This window comes from Stenella coeruleoalba (genome assembly GCF_951394435.1).
Source record: "Stenella coeruleoalba genome assembly, chromosome: 5".
Classification (NCBI taxonomy): domain Eukaryota; kingdom Metazoa; phylum Chordata; class Mammalia; order Artiodactyla; family Delphinidae; genus Stenella; species Stenella coeruleoalba.
The window spans coordinates 142,584,230-142,604,141 of record NC_137150.1 but is presented as its reverse complement, the minus strand read 5'-3'; the positions used below and the strand labels follow the sequence as shown (position 1 = coordinate 142,604,141).

At 59.6% G+C, this 19,912-nt stretch overlaps 1 protein-coding gene across 5 annotated transcripts; it reads right to left on the bottom strand.

Annotated features, from left to right (window-relative positions):
• Nucleotides 1-165: 165 nt before the first annotated feature.
• Nucleotides 166-16,762, bottom strand: PWP2 (PWP2 small subunit processome component). 5 transcript variants are annotated; one of them, XR_013828516.1, is made up of 22 exons: nt 16,689-16,762; nt 15,030-15,142; nt 13,823-13,917; nt 13,453-13,552; nt 12,503-12,646; nt 11,490-11,625; nt 11,108-11,313; nt 10,654-10,797; nt 9,919-9,989; nt 9,452-9,588; nt 8,953-9,101; nt 8,646-8,793; nt 8,247-8,397; nt 7,430-7,610; nt 6,280-6,427; nt 5,595-5,703; nt 4,987-5,052; nt 4,302-4,520; nt 3,999-4,149; nt 3,776-3,850; nt 3,211-3,614; nt 166-2,079 (listed from the first exon to the last, which is right to left on the bottom strand). XR_013828516.1 is itself a non-coding variant. In XM_079922626.1 (21 exons), the coding sequence occupies exons 1-21, from the start codon at nt 16,704-16,706 to the stop codon at nt 2,040-2,042; spliced, it is 2,601 nt and encodes an 866-aa protein (XP_079778752.1). In that variant the 5' UTR covers nt 16,707-16,762; the 3' UTR covers nt 166-2,039. The 5 variants fall into 5 exon arrangements, 3 of the variants coding, with proteins under 3 accessions (XP_079778752.1, XP_079778751.1, XP_079778753.1); XR_013828517.1 differs by having other exon boundaries at nt 2,038-2,079; nt 3,010-3,614; XM_079922626.1 differs by lacking the exon at nt 3,211-3,614.
• Nucleotides 16,763-19,912: the final 3,150 nt, after the last annotated feature.

Here is a 19,912-nt window from a genome sequence, read left to right as displayed (position 1 = left end):
GTAGAGGTGCGGTGCGAAGCTCAGATTTGTGTCCCCGGGGGCCGCTGAGGGGCTATTTATCAGGAAGTAGGGAGCAAGAAGGGGAGGGGAGCTCGGATATGATTGGTGGAAAGTTAGTGTAAGTTTCAGCGTAAGTATCAAGAGCTCTCCTGCGCAGGCGCTGGGGCTGCTAGTTACGCCTCTGACCGGTCGCAGGTGCAAATTGGCGGTGCGGGGTGTAACATGCAGTGGGGTTTTGGCCCGTGACGTCTAAAGGTCACTATTGTAGTCCCTCCTCGTTCTAGCCCTTCAGTGTGCCTGCGCAACGCTCGGTCGGCGGGGCTGTCAGCAAGTTTGTTTCCCTGGTCCTCTGCAGGAGCTTGGTGTTCTCTATGTCATTTTGTTTCTACCTTGTAGATACTTGTAGCCTTGTAACTCACAGGTGGTGATTTCAGTCCATGCCTGTCTTTGGATCATTGCTCAGTCTTGAGGGATGAGGGGTGACTACCGCTCTAGCCGCTTTCTGCTAAGGGCGAAGGCCCAGCAGGGGCTTGAGGAATGAAACAGCTTGACGTCTAGCTGTACACATTCTAGGGTATTCAAACTGGACTGTTGGAGGTGTTGGTATGCCCCCAATTCAGGGTTGACACGACAGAGGAATAATCTGGTGGCCTGCAGTCTTTGAGAGACAAACTTGACATGAAAGTTAAGAACTATAGGCCCAACAGAAGAATCAGTAGCGCTGTGACTAAAGGAAGTGTCAGTGGATGGAGTAAACGGCCGACTTACCGAGGAGAAAGCCCTGTATAGAACCCCATGCCTCCGGGGCGCCATTACCAATGCTGTGTCACCAGCTGGCCTGTTGCTGTTATTTCCTTTACACTGGGTGGTATGTGGTATTGGTCCACATGCACCAGCAGGTGTTGCAGCCACACAGGCGCCGCCTTGTTGTGCCAGGGGGTAACCGAAGGCTGTTCTGTTATCCGTTGCTACAGTGGCTATGGAACTCACCATGATCTTTGGTCAGTCTAACTAGAGGCTGGCGTTTTGGCCAGTTCCTCCACTGAGGCAGGTAGATTTTGGAGGGTGGCCTCGTGATAGGTACCCCCTTCCCCGTGGGGCTGCTCATCCTGGTGCTAAGCCTGTGCCCGTGATTATCAAGTCTGAGGCCACCTTCCTTTTGTCTGCTCTCCTGGGGCGGACACGTTACCGACCCTCTTGAGTCGGGCACCAATAAGTGTCCTTCTGCCCAGTGTCGCTCGCGCCAGTAGACAGAGACCAAGTTCAGTTGAGAAGCAAAGGAAAGCTTCATTCTTTGACCGAAGAATGGAGAGATGGGAGCTTGCTCTACAGCACGGGGTCTCCCCTGAAAGGCCCGGGGGGGTGCTGCTTTATAGGGTTCTGGCAGAGGGAGGGGTGGAGTCATTGTGGGTCAGGCGGGTGCAGCACTTCTGCACACGGCTCACCCAGTCTGGCTGTCACGCAGAGCCGCTTTGCACTGGGAACGCTAATCCGACATGTTAGGTGGGAAGCCTCTGCACCCGGCCCCCTACAGGCAAGTAAAACTAGAATAAACACAGAAGAGGTTGGACCATATCCCCTGGATTCCGTCTTATTTTTCCCGGGACCCCACTGGGCTTTGCTGGGGACATTTCCTTCAGGTTGTGGCTCTCCGGGCCCCACAGAGGAACACATCCTCCTGGTGTCCACATCGTCATCCACGTGTGTTTCCGCAGAGGCCGACGGGCTGGGGCCGAAGGTGCGTTAGTGGCACGTGAGTGACGTGAGAGCGGGGCCAGCTCGCAGGGTCTGGTGGGCTGCAGGCCTCTTTGTTGGGGGCCTATGACACCAACTCTTATTTTGGTGTGCTTAAACCCATCCTTGCCATTTGATGGGCTCTTGGTAGCCAGTGTGTTCTAAGGCCCTCCAGGCAAGTTGGGAGTATCCCTGGAAGGCTAGACCATCTTTGGTTTGGGTCAGTTCCTCTGCTGACTCATTTTGGACTCCTCCACAGAATAGTTACAAGTTGGAAGGTTATAGTTTTCAGTGGCTCCCACTTGCTAGGGTGTCCTGGCTTGTGGATGAACGGTGGTCCGAGCTCTGTAGGGAGGCATTTAAGTACATCGTTAAGTGAACTGTAGGGGGTGCAAGGGGAGGTCAAATTACACGAGAACTTTGCTTCAGGAGTGGGTATTTAGGGTAGCCTCTAGAGGAAGGTCAAGGTTATATTATATAGTCCTCCTTTAACCATTAGTGGGGGAGCCTGGGAGAGGGCTGGCAGGGCTGAGAGTATCTTTCCCCAGCTGGGGGTTAGGATGACAGACCCAACACTGCCTTTCACCCCCTGCTGCAGTCGCTTTTGAGAGGTGAGTCAGAGTGTTTGGGTCCCAAGCTCGGTGTGTGACAACCCCTGGCAGGAAGATGGAAGGAGGAGAAAAACAGGGTCCATCCCAGTTCCTTTCAGGACCACGGGGATAGTTTACAGATGAGTTATTTGCATCTGAAAATACACGACTATCAATGTATTTATTTTCTACCTTGATACCCAAGAAGAGTAGAGGCTCTGATAGACGTCATTATGTTTACAAAGGAAATGACTCCATCCCAAGATAGCACATGAGTTTCATAAGCAGATAGAAGAGCACACAGCCCCACCAGACTAGCAAGAACCTGCCCGCCATCCATACTAATAATGGTCCAGTGACTCGTGGCCGCACTCTGGTGACCTGCAGGCTGGGCCCTGTGTCCTGACCCTGGAAGCTGTAGCTCAAGGGACCAGGGGCCTGGCTGTGGCCTAGGCTGCCCTCACAGTGACCCTTCCCGAGGGGCATCGCAGGATGGAGTCTTCCTCTCAGAGTTGGCCAGCAGGTTTGATGGGTCTCCCTGGGAAGCCTGTCCAGGCCCAGCCCCAGCCCCAGCCCCCTCTCCAAGGTCAGAGTCAAGCAGATGTTCCCTGCCAGACCCTGTGCAGGGACGATGGGGCTGGCAGCCTAGGCTGGGCCGTGAGGGCGAACCACCTGCCCTGCTCACCTGTTCCCCGGCACAGAGGTGCCAGCAGGCAGGTGGCCCTGATCCCCCAGCACGACAATCACACCAGGATACATTACAAACATTTCAAATTCAGAGGTCAGACTTAATACCTACGTTGTAGAGATACACGTTATCAAAGCTTTATATTAAAAACATAAAAACTCATACAAAGTTTGAGTCTATACATGTGAGCCCATTCACCTCTCCGCAAGGTGCTTTCGACGGCAGACGCTCCTGGGCCCTGGGTGCCAAGCCCGCGCCTGCCAGGGACCCGTCAGCTCACGCACTGACCCCGTGGCCGCGTTTGGTTCCTGCAGAAGAGCGAGTCCTGGCAGCAGTGCCCTTGCGTCCCCGCTGCCCCCCGCGGTGGAGGTCCCACCTTGCCCAACGTCCCAGCCGAAGCCAGCAGGGCTGCAGGCGGCCAGCTCTAGGCCAGCGGCCCGTCTCCAGCCCCAGGTCCTCTCCTGAGCAGGTGCAGGCTGTCGTCGTCGCCCTCGGGCGCGTCTGCCTCCTGCCCGCTGCCCGGCGGCTCAGAGGGCCGCTTCAGGCCCCGCTGCTGAGAGACGGCCAGCGCGTACTGTAGGTTGTAGCGGTTCCAGTCACAGCTGCCGAGGGCACGCAGGGCTCACGTTAGTCAGACCGACGCTGGGGCCTTCTGTCCCCAAATCAGACAACACAGAGGGCGGCCCTGGCGTGGAACCAACCGGAACCTGCTGGTGACAGTGGACGCCCCACCCTGCCCATCAGCCACTCCCGAGACACGTACAGTTTGGAGACGTCGTCCCAGTGGCGCTGGATGCTCTTCTGAAGGAACTGAACTGCCGGCAGCAGTGTCCCCACTCTGCAAAGGACACGTCCCTCAGCGTGGGCGGCCACCACGAGGCCGCCCGGACCTGCTCCACGCTGTGCGCGCGTAGAGCCTCCCCGGCCTGTGCACCCACACAGGCAGCTGACCCAGCGACCGTGGCCGAGGGAGCGGCGGGCCGTACCTGCACTTGAGCTTCTGTCCGTGGGCCATAAGCAGCTTCTGAGTCCATATGAGGTAGAATTCGAGATGGCGAGACTCTTCGAAGGATGAAGCTAAGAATTCCAGCGCCTTCTCCACGTACAAGTCAGGCAGGGAGGAGCTGATGACCTCAACTGGAAGAGAAGGAGGAAGTCCCACTCAGCCCGCAAAGAACCTGTCCGGAGAGACGCGCCCACAGCTCTGCACGTGCAGACACCTGGCCGCCGTGTGTGGCCGCAGGGCCCCCTCGGCCCCGCGGGCCCCCCCAGCCCTGGCCCGGGCTCACTCTCGTCCCAGGGCACCGACTCCAGGGCCTCCTGCAGCAGCTTCCTCTCGTTGAGCCGGAAGGCCATGAGGATGGCCCTGGTGAAGTCCCGCTGGCACAGCGCCGCCCGGATCTGCACGGGCGTGACGCTGGTGTCCAGCTCGAACGGGTCGAAGAGCATCCGGGCGTCCAGGGAGTAGATGAGGAGCCCCTCGGTGGTGGTGGCCGCCCAGCAGCGCCCTGGGAAATCAAGCAGACTTAACAGAGGCTTCCTGAACGTTTATTTCCGCTTTTCCCCATTTTTTGAAGAACAGGTATTGAGTACGTCCCCGGGGTCCTGAGTACAACAAGGGGGAGGAAGCCTGGGGGACGCCGGCCCCTGGGGAAGGAGCACCCCGTGAGGATCAGCCGCTGCAGCCCCGTCCTCTCCCTCCTCCACCGGACACTCCTGGGTCGGCCCCACAGGCACACGAGCAGGCGCTCAGGGCAGGTGCCCACCTCCCCACAGCTCCCACGGCCGTCCGCCAGCAGGGACAGAGATGGCCACGTCTTACCCCCCCGGGGGTCGACGGTGCCCAGAGCCAGCCAGAGGCTCTGTGCTGCCCTCGCCCCAGGAGGGGGCTGCCAGGCCCACCGCGCACACCGCAGGCCCGGAAGGGACCAAGCCCACCCCTCCCACATCAATGACCTGACACCCAGGGCGCACCGGTGGGAGAGAAGCGGAGCGAAGTCACCCTGATCTCAGGTTTGAAGTGCCGAGAGCTCATGTCACCTGGGAACAGAGGCACCGCCGGTCACAGGGCAGCACATCCCTCACCACTCGCCCCACGAAGGGAGGCCCGCCCTGCAGAGCCAGCAGAGGCAGCAGCCCCGTGTCGGGGCCTCAGGTGCTGCTTCACGGGCGCTACAGGCCTCCCCGGACGAGCCGTCAGGGCGGGCGCTCTCTGGGCTCCGGCCTAGCCAGCAGCCGGCTTGTCCGTTCCGGAGAAAAGCCCTGCCCAGCCAAGGCTGTGAGGTAGGTGGTTCCAGCCCCTCAAGGCCCTCAGGCCGGGGAGGCTGCCAGCCCGACACTGGGCTTGCCCTGAAGTCCACATGGGGACAGGCGCAAGGCACAGGGCTGGGCACCGGCCAGATGCCCAGCCACTCGCAGGGGGGGACCCTGCGCCCTGGCCACCAGCGCCAGAGTTCCTGGACGTCAATCGCTGCAGCCCCGACGAGAGCAACACCGCCTGCTATCCCCCAGGAAAAGCAGGCGGTGAGCAGGGCGGCCTGCCGTGCCCTGGCCAGGGGGACACAGTAGGACCCTCTGCTCACCCTTCTTTACGCCCGGCAATGGTATCAGGACCCCGCCCTCCTCCATGGCATCTTGGTCGATGAGCGCCAGGTTGCCAAACTCTGTCATCTTCCTTCGGTTCAAAAATTCCTAAAGGGCGAAACCCGGACATCTCACTGCGGGAGGTGCAGGGAGCGTGTGCTCGTCTGCCCCAGCTCCCTCCTGTGCCACCAACACAGGCGGGGGGGCGGCCAGCCCTGCCTGGAACCCCACGGGGCACAGGGAGCCCGAGACAGGACAGGGCGGCGCCTCCCCTGGGCTCCCGCAGCCAGCCCCGTGGTGGGCGGATTCTCTAACCCGACAGCCGAACGAAGGGCGCGCGTGAACCTGCGAGGGAGCCGCACGTGGGGTGCCGTCTGCTGCCACCTGCCACAGCCCGTCCTGCTGCACGTGCCCTTGGACATGACGAGGACAGCCCACCCCGGAACACCCAGGAGGGGGCGGGCTTACAGCCGCACGCAGAAGCCCCTCGCCCGGCAGGGGAGTCAGAGCAGGTGAACGCCGGCAGGCACACCCGTCCAGAGGCCCCCCCCAGGTCCCCGTGAGCCGGGCCGTGAGCAGGGCCACGGGCGAGGCCGGGCAGCCCGGGGCGTTCGCAGCAGGGCCCACACAGGGGTCCCGTGCAGCCCCCGGGCCCTGCTCTGCGGCCTTGCGGCGCTCGCTCACCTCCATGGCGTCCAGAGAGAGGTTGCAGGAGATCTCGAACTTCTTCCTGAGAATCTGCTCCTTGACGTGATAGATGCACACAAACTTGGACATCCCTCCCGCCAGGATGCTCTGGCCGTCCGCAGAGTAGCACAGGGTGGTGAAGGCCCTGCAGAGGGGACGCGGCCTCAGCTGCCGCCCAGAGGGCCAAACAGCACCCTCCCCAGCATCCTCCAGGGCTCTGGCCTAAACCCCGCAGGGTCAGAACCATGGCCCAGTCACCAGGCTCCTCTGGGCAGCACGGCCCCTGGAGGAGGGGCAACGCTGCAGCTTCCGAGAGGCAGGGCGGCTCCCAGAAGGGCCGCGGGGAGGGGCCCGCCTGCCCCGCTCACGGCGGCGCTCACAGGGGCGTCTACTCAGGCCCGCAGAACCAGAAACCTGGCGCTCACTGCCCTGCTGGCTCACAGGACCTGAGACGGTGACCTTGGGTCAGGCAGAAGATTCTTAGATACAACACCGAGAGCACAAGTGACAAAGGAAAAAATATGTAAGTGGGCCTTTGTCACAATTAAAAACGTGCTTCAAACAACACCTTCGAGAAAGTGGAGACGAGCCACGGGAGGAAGAAGATACTTGCGAAGTGTGCATCTGATAGGGGTCTCGAGTCTCAGGTACACAAAGAGCTCTTACAACTCGGCGATACAGACGGCCCATGAGAACAGGCAGAGGCTCTGGAGAAAAAGTGCTCAGAGCCCACACACAAATGGTCCATCGGCACGTGAAAAGATGCCAAGGTCATCACTGCTCAGGGAGATGCAAACTGGAACTAGGAGGCACCCGCTCACACCCGCCAGAACAGCGGGGACTCTTAAGAACAGGCAGGAAGGAGCACTGCCAATGATGTGGGCACAGTGGAAGCCCCTGCCCTGAGGGGATGCAAACAGTCGGGGTGGAGGCGTCCTCAAAAAGTGAAACAGAGTCACTAGGGGGCCTGGCAATGACACTGGCAGGGATGCACCTGAGACAACTGAAAACGGGCCACAGGTGCTGGTCCTCGGGGTGGGAGGATGCAGCAGCCTGTTCATCCACACGGACCCCGCCAACACTCTGCTCCCTCTGGGGGCCCCGCTGAGGAGCCCTGGGCTCCAGGACAGCCCCCCCGAGCACTCACTTCCCCTTGGCTGCGTGCTTGGCAGTGATCTTGTCCAGCTCCTTCCTGCCCGTCTTGAGGTCATGCCTGCCCTCGATGGAGCCCGTCTGCACCGCGTTTTCGGGATCCCAAAAGGTGATCTGCGAGTTCAGCGTGGCCACAGCCAGCTCGGCACCGTCAGGGCGAAAGGTCACGGCCAGAGCTGAGAAGAGGCGCGGAATTAGGGCCGAGGAAGACCCTGGGCTCCGGCTGATGGGCCACACTGAGCTGCCCTCGTCCCGGCACCCTGAGGGCCTGGGGGCCACAGGACGCGCACAAGGCATAACAAAGCAGGGGCGGCCCAGTGGAGGGCTCTGGGCGGGAGGCGTCACGTGGAGGTCACGGGCGGGCCAGAGATGGACTAGCTGGAGGCGGGGGTGGTACAGAGGCCCCCGGAAGACGCAGGGGGCCAGTGGCTAAAAGCCGGAACCAGAGCCAGGTCGGGTGGCAGGAAGCAGAGACCACCACAGAGACCACAGGCCGCGGGGCCAACGACCGGGTTCCGTGAGGGCCAGACACGGGCAGCGCAGCCTTCGCTGTGACCCATCAGCTCTGCAGCCCGGCCGGCTGCGCACCAGGACACTTTGCCCCCAAGCGCAGGCGGTGGGACTCCAGGACAGGGCCTCAGGCCCAGGAAGCTGCTACAGCAGGGCCCCCGGCTTGCTCCCCTGGGGGAGCCTGATGCCAAGTGACAAAACCAGGCCGCCAACCCCAACAGCCCACGGCGCTCGGAGCCCTGGGTTATTCCAACCACGCGCCCGAGACCGGGCCTTCCCCCCGGTGCCTGGCAGCCGCTTACCGTCGGACGTGAGGGCCAGCGTCTCTGTGGTCCTCCAGCTGTCCGCCATGTCCCACAGACGCACCGTCCTGTCCCAGGAGGCGCTGGCCAAGACTGACTTCATTGGGTTAAAACACAGACCACTGATGGGCCCCTCGTGGCCGGACAAAACCTACGGCCGTTCAGAAAAGAGCTCTGAGGACGAGAGACGCCCAGCGGGCCGCCCCGGGGTGCAGAGGCTGTGGCCGCTGGGCTGCGGTGTGGGCCAGGAAGGGGAGCCCGCCCAGGAAAACGCGTGTAAACGGTGCTGCCCGTGCCCGGGATGTGACTCTGTCCCCCACTCCTCTCAGGTCAGCCAGGCCCCCTCCCCACACCCCAGCCCCCAGCCAAGAGCACAGCTCCTGGACTCGCGGCCCTTACGTCGAGGAGCCTGCCCGTCTGCATGGACCAGATGAGGATCTCAAAAGAGTCCTGGGCCCCAGCAGAGACGATGTCCCCACTTGAGTTCACGGCCACACAGGAGAACTGGGTGGGGCGCGGGGACGTGAAGGTGCGGAAGTTGCGGTACCTGCGGGAGGAGAGCCCGGTCGGGACGATCCCGGGGGCCCACGAGCTCTCGTGGGCCTCACCCTGTGTCTGACCGACGAGCCCAGAACCTTCAGCCTCGCTCTCACAGCCCAGCACATGGGGAGAGGCTGCGGGGCAGGCCTCCCCGCAGGAAGGTCACCTGTGAAGGTCAAAGGCGCGCACGGTCCCGTCCATGGAAGAGGTCACAATGACGTAGCCAGTGGAGGTGAAGGTCACGCCGGTGACCCCACTCGAGTGCTCCGTGAAAGTGATGAAGCAGAAGCCGCTGAGGGTGTTCCACACCTTGACCTGTGGCGGGTAGCGCCATGGCTCAGGACACCCCACGGGGGTGCCCCTGCGAGCGAGGACTGGGGCGCTGCGGGGGGCAGCCTCCCGCATCTGAGAGCGGCCGCTGGCACCACGGACCCCTTAGACATGCCCAGAAAACAGAGCCAAAAAGGGACACCCCAAGCCTCTCCACTCAGACCGGGCAAGTCTGCAAACGGCTTCTCAGGAAGCCAGATGAGGCGGGGTGGGCTCTGGAGCTCCAGGCCGAACCCCACGTCAGGGCCTGGCCACGGGCTGCACCCCGCCTCAGCCAGCCCAGCAGAACGGGGACAGGACCCCGCGGGCTCGCCCTCGCCACCCCCGCGGCCCACCTTGCTGTCGTCCCCGCCGGTCACAATGTACTGCCCGTCGGGGGAGTAGGCCAGGGACACCATGCTGTTGAAGTGGCCCTGCTGCTTGAGCACGTAGGACTCGCTCTGCCACTCCCACACCAGCAGCTGGCCCAGGCCTGCGGGGCACACGGGGACCGCTCGTGACACCGCTCGCCCGTCTCGGCCTGAGGCAGGTGCCGTCAGCCTCCGCGTGAACGAGGGGCCCCAGCACGGAGACGCCAGAGGCCCAGGCGACAGGCCAGGCGCTGCCGAGGGAGGCCAGAATCCAGGCGGCAACGGGACTCAGGGCTCAGAGGAGCCCTTGTGCAGGAAGCTTCAGCGGCTGCTCCTCCGTAGGGAGCCACCTGGCTGCTGGCCTGGCGCGGCGCCTTGGGGGGAGGCGGGATGGCCGGCAGGCTTCCCGGAGGAAGAGTCCCGCTCCTATCCTCACAAACCCTGGTACCAACCTGAGCACCCGAAGGCAATCCAGTCCCCAGAGCCGTTGATGGCGATGGACGAGACCCTCTGATCCGAGACGCTGCGGAGAAACGCGGGGCTCGGTCAGCACAGCAAGGGCCCCCACTCCTTCCCCGGGGTGGCCATGCGAGTGAGGACAGGGCCAGGCCTCCCCGCTAGCAGCACCCACTTCCTCCCCACCCGTTTACTAGACACAGACGATTCACTTCACTGAGTGCATCAGAAAACCCAGAGTTTTCTCGCCCTACATTCAAAAGCTCGAAGCTGCGTGACTTTGGGAAACCAGTGCTTTTAGTTTTCTCAACGTTCCAAAGATGCAGGAGAAGAAAAATGAGAACAGGAAATAAACACAATGTGATCTACACGTGGAGCCAAAGCTCCCTCTGACTGGAGGGGTGGATGGGGCCGAGGGGACTGCACGTCTGAGATGGGGGCAGGGCAGCAGCGCCCCCAATCTCTCTAATCCAGGAGAGAGGAAGGCACAAGTGTCCTGGGAAGCCATCTGTGCGGCTGGCAGCCACTCCACGGCCCTCGGTCCAGACGGGCACAGTACGGCTTCCACCTTCCCCCACTGCCCGCTGGTGGACTGAGAGTGCGCGCGCGCGCGCACACACAGACACACACACAGACACACACGCATGCACACACACGCATGCACACACACGCACACGTGCGCGCACACACACGCATGCACACACGTGACCACACAGAGCAGAATCGCAGACCTCAGGGAGTGGATGAGGTTGAACTCGGGGAGCTCGTGAAGGTGGAAGATTCCAGAAGCAAAACCAGTGACCAAGAGGTGGACCTTCTTGTGATATGCTGCAGCTGTCAGATGGTTGAAATCTCCTTCTTTATTGAAGAAGTACCTAGCAGGCAGGGACACGAGAACTGTGGGAAGAGGCCCAGAAAGCCCGCCTGGTCTCACAGCCCCACCCCGACCCCCAGGGCGTGCAGAGGGCAGCCTGACGGCAATGCCCTCGTCCTGAGGATGACCTACTGCGTCCTCACACTCGCAGCTCTGCGCTCCCAGCTCCTGACCCTTGCTCTGCCTGGGACCGCACTTCCCCAGGTACCCCCGACTCCTCACCCGCCCACCTCCGCCTGGGGCCCCGGGGCAGGAATCACAACGCGGCCCCAGAGGGCGCAAGGCCCACCCCGTGCAGGCGGGAGACCTACTTGGCCGCCCGCGAGTACTTCACTTTCCCCTGCTGTTCCTCGGCAGTCGGCGCGGCCTTCCCGTGGACGGTGGTCTCCCTCTCCGCCCCGTCCTCCCTCTGCAGCAGGTCCGCCTTCCAGCCCGCGGGGGCTTTCAGCCTCAGGCCCTCAGGGGGGGTGTCACACTGCCACACGCACAGGGCGCCGTCCTGGCTGAGTGTGTACAGCTGCGGAGGGAGACGCGAGACCCTGGGTCACCCTGACCCCCAGCCCACGGCGGCCCAGGCCGCACAGACACCTCCCAAGCCTGCCCCGGCTACCGCGGCCCCAGCCTCCCCAGGGAACCGGGAGCAGCCTCAGGGGAGGGCCCAGCGCCCACTCGAGGCTGTGACCGGGGACGTACGTCCAGGCTGCTGGACTCGAAGAAGCAGCCCACGATGGCGTCCTTGTGTCCCCCCAGCGCGTAGTAGATGAGGTTGTCCCACCGCTCGGCCCCAAACACCCACGTGGACATGTCTTTGCTCCCGACCGCAAAGCACCTGGGGGACAGGGGAGTCGCAGCTCAGCCTCGGGCTTGCAGGTGTCAGCCTCCCCGTGGGGTCCCCGGGCACAGGGGAGACGCCCAAGGCTCCAGGCGGGGACAGCTCTGGTCTGCTGCACCCACCTGTGCTTCTCCCGGGACCAGGAGCCTCACTGCACGTGTGTCACTGTCCCTCCGAACAAAGCAGTCGCCCGGCGGGGGGCAGCCCAGGGGAGCCTGAGAACCGACCACTGAGCCCGTGGGGGGCTGCCTGGGGACCCTGTTCCTCATGCCTCCCTGACCCGCCCTCGATCCCAGGACCCGCGGAAGGGCAGGAAGGCTTGGCTATGGGGCGCCCAGTCCTCCCCGCAAACCCACCCCCGAGGAGCCCACCCGCGTCTCCTGCGGATGCCCTGCGCGCCTGGGGGCTGCGTGCCCCGCACCATGGCCAACCACGTGAGAACAGCCCTCCTGGTGTATGAAGTGGCAGCCACCACCAGCCTCCCCTCCCACTCCCGGCGCCCAGAACCCAGGGCAGCCGATACACAGCCAGCCCCTCTCAGGGACAGCTGGGCCAGTCTGGCCCGGCAGCCAGGCTGGGCGATGCCCGCCAGCTCTCCTCCTGCCCAAGCTGCCCCGAAAGCTGGGCCACAGCATGCTGGCTTATCGCGGTCCTCATCCAGGGCCGCACTCTGCTCTGGTTTCTGGTGACAAGGGCCAGACAGACCTCAGACCCAGGAGCCAGGCCTGTGCCCCATGCCACACGAGGCTCGTGAGAGACCATTTGAAAACAAGACGGGGATGCGACAAGTCACCCCGAGTTCCCCAACAAGGTGCTGTTTACATGTTCCCCTCAGGCCCCTCCTATGCCCAGCCCCACCCCGACCAGGCCTCACCGGGAGTCGTCTGTCCAGTCAATGCACGTGGTCTCGTCGTATGGCCCGAAGTAGGTTTTGTCCAGAACAAACGCGTTGAATTCCCGCTTCCTCCCAGGGGCGTGGTACATCTGAGCAAGGTTGCCTTTGGTGATGACAAATTTCCTGCCGCAGAAGCGGGTGGCGTCAACATCCAATGCCAGTGAGGGCCCCGAGCCCAGCCCAGAGCTCCGGACAGGGCCGCTCTCCTGCTCCGAGGCCAGCCCTGCAGGTGGCAAGCCCTAACCCTGCCTCTCGCGGGCCCCGAGTTCCCCCTTCTCCGGGCGGACAGAGTCAAGGAAGCAGTGGACAGACCCCGGGCGCTGCCACACCTCTGCCCCGGAGCAGAGGCCCCTCAGGTTGTCCCGCCGGCCCAGGGGGTGGTCACCAAGGCCAGACCAAGCTCAGACAGCCCCGGGAGGAACCGAACGCAAGACACAGACAGGCCCTGTGACAGGACCCGGGCGCGGCCCCTGCCCAGGACACCTTCTCCAGGGTCGCTGAGGGTGTACATGGGGTAGCCGCCCCTTACACGGCACAGCCGGCCAGCTGGGCCTCTGCAGCCGGGAACAGTCCCCCTCCCCACAGCCCTGGAGCCCAGGGCAGGCCCGGGACTCCCCACGTGCTCCTCCCAGCGGGGTCAAGGCCGCGGGTTAGTGCCGCTCAGCGCCAGGGCTCCTCCATGACCCGGTGTCTGGGGGCACAGCTTCCCTGGAGACGGTTCTGGACGAGAATCTACAGAACCTGCCACTCGAGGTGTGAGCACCAGCCCTGGGGGAGGAGAGGAGGGGCCTGTGCAGCCCGGATCCAGAGGGGGACCCAGAGGGGCACGGGCTCGGGGACCGTCTGTGGCCGCCGCAGTGATGTCCGAGCCCACCAGGCGCGAGGGAGCCTGCAGCTCGACAGCTCCCGCCCCTCCCGCAGGTGCGTACCTGCCATCGGGGGAGAAGGAGACGCTGTGCACAGCGCCCTTGAAGTGGAAGTGGTGCAGCACGGCCCTGCAGACCAGGCTGGCAAGCAGCGCGTTGCCCCCTGCGGGAAGGGAGAGCAGAGGGAGGCCCCGCACGTCACACGCAGGCATCAGGTCTTGAGGCCCAGCCCCGCGGTGCCGGCGGCACACGGCCAGGGAGGACACCCCGCATGCCCGCCCGAGGCCCACCGGGGCCCCAGACACGGAAGCAGCCGAGGGGACCATGCGGGCCTGGACCCCCAGGGGTCTTATTGTCGGCCTCGGGTCAGCTGGACACCCGGCCCGCAGCCACCACCCCATGCCATCGCCACCTGTTGGCCGAGGGCGGTTACCTTCATCAACAATGATGGCAAGGCGCCCGTCCGGGGAGACCCCCACACACTTGATGTTGTACCGAGTGGCCAGGGGCAGAGTGTCGGACTTGTTGCTGGGAAACAAGAAACCAGAGAAAAAACCAGAGCTGAGCTGCTGCTCTTGTGCCGTCAGGCGGGGGTGGGGGGCCGGGCCAGCCCGGACCAGCAGCGCCCCCCTGCACCCGTCCCCCCGCCCCTCCAGGCCTGCCAGAGCCCCGGACTCCTCAACCGCCCCCCCCTCGAGAGGGAGGAGAAGTAAGACAACGTCCTGGAGAAAATTTCGCTAAGCATGTAAAAACCTTAAAAGTGTGTTTCGGACGTGTCAATTTTGCTTCCAGGACCTCATCCTGAGAGGACCCTGGGAACATAGAGTCAGGAAACCAGAAACAAGCCAGCTGTCCAACGGGAGGGTAAGCTCAGGGACAGCATGCCCTGCGGGTAAAGCTTTTTGCAGAAATGCAAAAACACAGGAAAATGGAGAGCTAAGTAAAAGTAAACAACCGCCGGATTACATTCTAATTTTGTCCTTTATTATATAGTGCCCCCACGTGGTCATTCCTCTAGCTAGCACCATCACTACCCACACCGGTGATGACCCCGCCAGCAGCTGGTCCTGCACTTCAGGAAACAACTCGAAAGCAAGGACTACGGCCCCATCTTACAGACTCAGAAACGGAGGCCTGCAGAGACCCAGGCAGCCTCTGCGACAGGAGGGTCTCGCCCAGGCCACACATGTCTGCAAAGGGGTGACAGCCTCCCCCCGAGAAGACAGAAATGGAGCCACGTACTTGCTCATAAGGAGACAGAGTGAACCTGAGCACACAGAGCCGGTCCCGGCAAGCACGCCGCCGGCCCGTAGTCCAGGGCGGCTCCCACGCCCCAGGCACCCCCTCCCAAACGTTTCAGCCAAGCGACACGCAGCTACTACCCTGAAGGGAACAGCAACAACCTCATTACATGGGGTTCAGCTGACAGACGAGAAGGAAGAAACCAGGATCCCTACTGCCAGCCCCACTGCTGACCCGTCGGCACTATGTAAATCCCGCAGTCCCCTATCGGGGCTCTGTCTCCATCGCCTGCTTAATAGCAACAGGTGCGCTATTAAAAAGAGAGGGGAGGAAAACACTGTGTTTTTACCTGCCAACTACAATGATCACAGCTGTTAACGTCATTTCAGTGAACTTACTTTTTTAGGTCGAACACAGTGACTCTGTTTCCCACGGGACTGATAACTGAATTTCCATCACACGTAAAATTTAAGTTTCCACACCGATAGACTGTCCCCAGCAAATTTGAAAACTGAAAAGAAAACAAAGCTGTCTTAACACAAAGGAAATACAACTCCGGGAAAGGGCTAAGCGAGGCCTCCAGCCAAAGAGATGGCGCAGAGACCCCCGCAGGCTCCCTGATCATTCCTGGGGTCCCGCTAGCCACCTCTCACCCCCTGGGACACTTCCTGGGCACCCGCAAGGCCAGGCCCTGAGCAAGAGAGAGGAGAAAGTGAGCCCAGTTCCCAGGGGCCCTGAGTTCCCGCTGGGGTGGGTAAGGGGCATGGTGAGCGCGGGGAAGCGTCCAGACAGGGTGTCTGCCGGGTGGAGGACAGGACAGGACCCACGTTGCAGGAAGAGAACAGCTGTGACAACGGAACAGCGTCCCAAGTGCATCCTGGGTTCAAGACTTCCTGAACAGGGTAACCTGCTGCAGCCCATCCATTCATTCATTCATTCAACCATCAGCCACCCTCAGGTTCCACATCGGGCAGGCGGGCGATGGAGACAGAGCTGTGATTGCAAGGGTGCCGTGCTGCCCAGACAGCCAACCCCGCATTCCAGGCAGGAGAGGGAGAGGAACTTCAGAGGGTGGTCAGGGAAGGACCCTCAGAGGGGCCATCTGAGCTGGAACCCAGATGACAAGGAGCATCTGCAGCTGCAGGCAGGCAGGGCCCTGGGAACCCCAAGGAGGCCACAAGGAGGCCACAAGGAGAGCCTGGTCAGCCAGTGTTTTAAGCAGAGGTGAACCATGATCGATCCCCTTTTTCGAAGGTCACGCGACCCTGGGAGCCACAGGAGATGCAGGGAGTCGGTGAGCCTTTGGTGCCATTCCACACAGAAGGCAATGGTGTCGGAACTGGGGAGATGACCCAAGGAAAGGAGAGCGCGGAGGAAATTGGGCCCGAGAGGAGCCGGTCAGCAGGAGGTTTGGGTCACAGTGGGGAAGCAGTCCGAGCGGGAAGACCAGGTTGGGTGGGGGCAGCGTGGGTGTGGGGTGGAGCTGCTGGAGGCCCGCGCTGTGGCCAGAGCCAGACCAAGTCTGTAAGGAGCTGGGACCCGACGGAGGGGGAAAGGCCGGAGGCGGCGGCCCTGCGGAGGAACAGCCTTCAGGGGAGTGGCAGCAGCGGGCGGGGCCGCGCAAACGCCCAGAGCTCCAAACCCGCGGGTGGCCCGCTGTGCCAAGGGTCCCGAGACGTGGGGAAGATGCAGAAGCGCTCCAGGGGGCTCGGCGCCTGTCTCCCCTCCCTCTGTCCCCGCGTCCTCCCCACGTCGCGCGCTGCGGGCTCCGGGAACCAGGACTTCCGTCCGGGCTGGTTTCCGCTGCCCTCCCGGAGCTCAGCCGGACCCTCCCGCAGCGTTCCTGCTCCTCCCGCCCACGCCCGCCGCTCGGTCCCAGTCCAGGGCGCTGCGGCCCCTCGCCCGGCCTGTCTCAGGCTGCACGGTGAGGGACCAACCGGTGCTGCCGGACCCAGCCCGCCCAGGCCCGGCTCCCTGGCCCGAAGGAGCAGTCTCGGGCAGCGACCCCACCGGAACCCCGGGCTAAGGACCCAGCACCACCCCCGGCCCGCACTCACCCGGTACGCGAACTTCATTGCGGCCGCCACACGTGTGTTGCTTGTAGCCTCTGCGCCCCACCTCCCGGCCCGCAGTAAGCACTTCCGGGGCAGGAGAGCGGCCCCACGGGGCCCGGAAGAGCTGCGCCGTCGGAGGCTGGGCCCCAGCCCGCCGGGCCCGCCCCCGAGGCGGAGCCCCAGCCCGCCGGCCCCGCCCCGGAGGCGTGGGTTCCTGCCCGCCCGCACCGCCCACCGCAGTCCAGGCTTGGATCTTCACGGGCTTGGGCCGGGCCTTGACGAGCCATTCAGGCACCGAGGAGGGTGAGAAGGTCCAACCCCACGCTTATCCGTTTGCCTCGATTATGAAGTGGGGACCAAAACAACGAGACTGAATAAACTGAAAACCTTTTCCGAAGAAAAGAAATTGTATTAGCGATGCTACCAAACATGACAGAGGCAGTTTTACCTTGTCAAACTTCAGGCTGGCAAATAGGTCCACAAAAAACTCGAGAACTCTGAACACTGAAATGTCTTACTTCTAGTAAGCTACTGGGTAATAAGTTGTGAAAAAAATCCCTAATGCTCCCCCAAAAGTAAATAATCTGTGCTTACGAGTCAAGAACAAGGATTATGGAAAGAAAACAAGAAAGTTCTTTAACTTTAGACACTCAATTTTCACACTCCACAGCAAAAGAATCAAGTTCACAGCAGCAAGTTTCTTCTTAAAATGTGTATTTTCAGAATTATAATGCTTACATTTTAAACAGTCTTAATACAATGGCTTTAGTCTAACAATATATTACAGAATAATGTGAAAAATGACTTTCATAGTAAACCATGAAAATGGAGTTAATACCTGCAGTATCAAAGTCACCAACTTGTCACCTTTTCCAGCCACAGAATCCCAGCAAACCATCAACAACGCTTTTGGGTCTTAGAGCCGGACGCACAGGATGAATACATTTAGAGAAAGGGGCATTTTCATGAAAAATCAAATTTTGAAATCACACAGGAGATTTCTTTTAAAGATCACAGTTGACAATAAAACACTTTGATCAGCCTAGTTTGTTCTTTTATAAAAAGTTGTATAAGTTTTCATTTTATGTACACACCTGGAGTGTTTCATTTCATTTTATAACTCAACTTTAAACACTAAAGAAAAATGGACTAGAAGCCTGTGTGTCTTTTCTCCACTAACCCTTTATGGGATACCCAGCCCCATCAGCTAAGACGAATATGGGAACCCGACCCACTACAGGCTGGGCTGACAATGGAACTGTAGGTAGAAGTCATTTTCAGATTAAATACAATTTCCACATTACAATCAGAAGAGTTATAATTTTTCCAATCACAGGAGACCCTATGAAATTCACCAAAATCATAACCTATTTTCTTTTTCATTTGCTACTATTTACATCTTCCACAGATATGTGTAAAGTGGCTGCATATTCTGCTTCTTAGATGCACACTCAGTACCTGGCTTCACAATTGTTTAACAGCTGCTACACCTTTACCAACGAAACCAGCTTAGCTTGTCTCAAACACATAAGCCTTATTTTAAGCAAAACAAAAATCCAATTACCGCCTTTTAGTTAAAAAAAAAAAAAGACGAAGTTTTAGGTGATATTCTTCATTTCTGTTAAAAACAACAACAGAGGCACTCACGTAACTTAGATTGCAAAAGATCTTTTGGGTAATTAGGGGGTAAAAAACAAACCTGCGATAAATTTGACTTCATTCAATTTCCAGACATAAGAAACTACCATAAACATTTTGGATTTCCCCTCCATTTTTTTCTCCTCTAAATATGTAAGTAGTTAGAGAATTTCATCCTGGGATCAGAACCCAGCACAAAAGTCAACCAAAAATCAGGGAAGCACTGACTCACATTCCCACTCCAGAAGGTGAGAGGGAACGCTACATCACACACGGAGCAAGGGCGCCTTCCCTGGGCTCCGGGGCTCACCACGTGGATGAGAGGCTTTTCTGACAGAATCAAATATCAAAGATCTCTTCATTCACAAGGCTTGGTGGATCTGTAGGGCAATCATCAATTTTTACAATAAAACAAACTTACGTAAGAAACCCTAAACTATCATTAGATTCTGAACTTCTAATTTGCCTAGTTTATTAGTTTTAAACTGTACATAAGGAAGGTAAATTTCTGAAAAGTTTAATTAAACATACAAGCATTTATCTTCTTTGTACACTTCTCCAATTTCTACAAATGAAAACCATGGTGGGGGGCGGCAGGGATCACCACCTTCATCCGTCAAGCGAGCTAAGGACCGCGCACAGAAAGCAGCTGCTCTGCTCTACGTTCACTTTGCCCTGCGCCTTCCTGCTCCACACCTCCAGCAAGTGGCATATATGCCAGGACAGTGGCAGCTGCTGCAGAAGGCTCCTTCTTCCCTACCGCTCACATGTCTGAGGTTACTCATGAGGACCCACCCTCTGCTGGACCGGCTACATTCGCATTAATCTGGTCAAGTTCAATTTCAACCACACTTTCCCAGTGAATTAAGAGTTCTCTAATTCTTATGTACAAAAATACATCGCTTTGGAGAGCTGGAAAAGGTTTAATACATACAACACTTATTTACAAGCTGTGACTTTCACACCAATAAAAACAAACACATGTTTATTTTGTCCTTGATTTTTGGTGCAACTTAAACATTACATCAGTTAGTTTGTACTTTTAAAAATAATAAATCGACCATATGTACAATTAAATGTACAACCTAGAGCAAAGTAATCCTTTTGCATGGTATGACTGCAATGTAGTGGACAGCAGAGAATAACAGTCCAAGACTTTCGTCCTTCCTACACCCAGACTAGAAATACACTGAGAAGACCCCTCTAATCGTCATTGAAATGGAACCTCTTAATTTCTGAGACTTAAGGTGCAAAAGAAAAATATTCATCATACAGTTACATGTAAAGACTAGGTTTAAAGGCGAGAGAAAAACAACGTAGTAACCCCCACAGACACTATGACAATTAAAATAAATACATACTTAATTCCATGTGCACGTAATACCTAACCCACATCGGGGGAGGAGGGAGAAAGGGTTCCAGAAACACTTACTTCCGAATTATTTCAACACCGAGTTCCTTCTCGTGCCCTGGTCTAGTCTCAAAGTACCTTTAACATGGCTCCAGCGGATGAATGCTCCAGGTCCGCCCAGTCTGACATCCCAAGGCACAGAAGGGGTTTTGTTCTTTCCCCACCCCCCCCCCCAGCG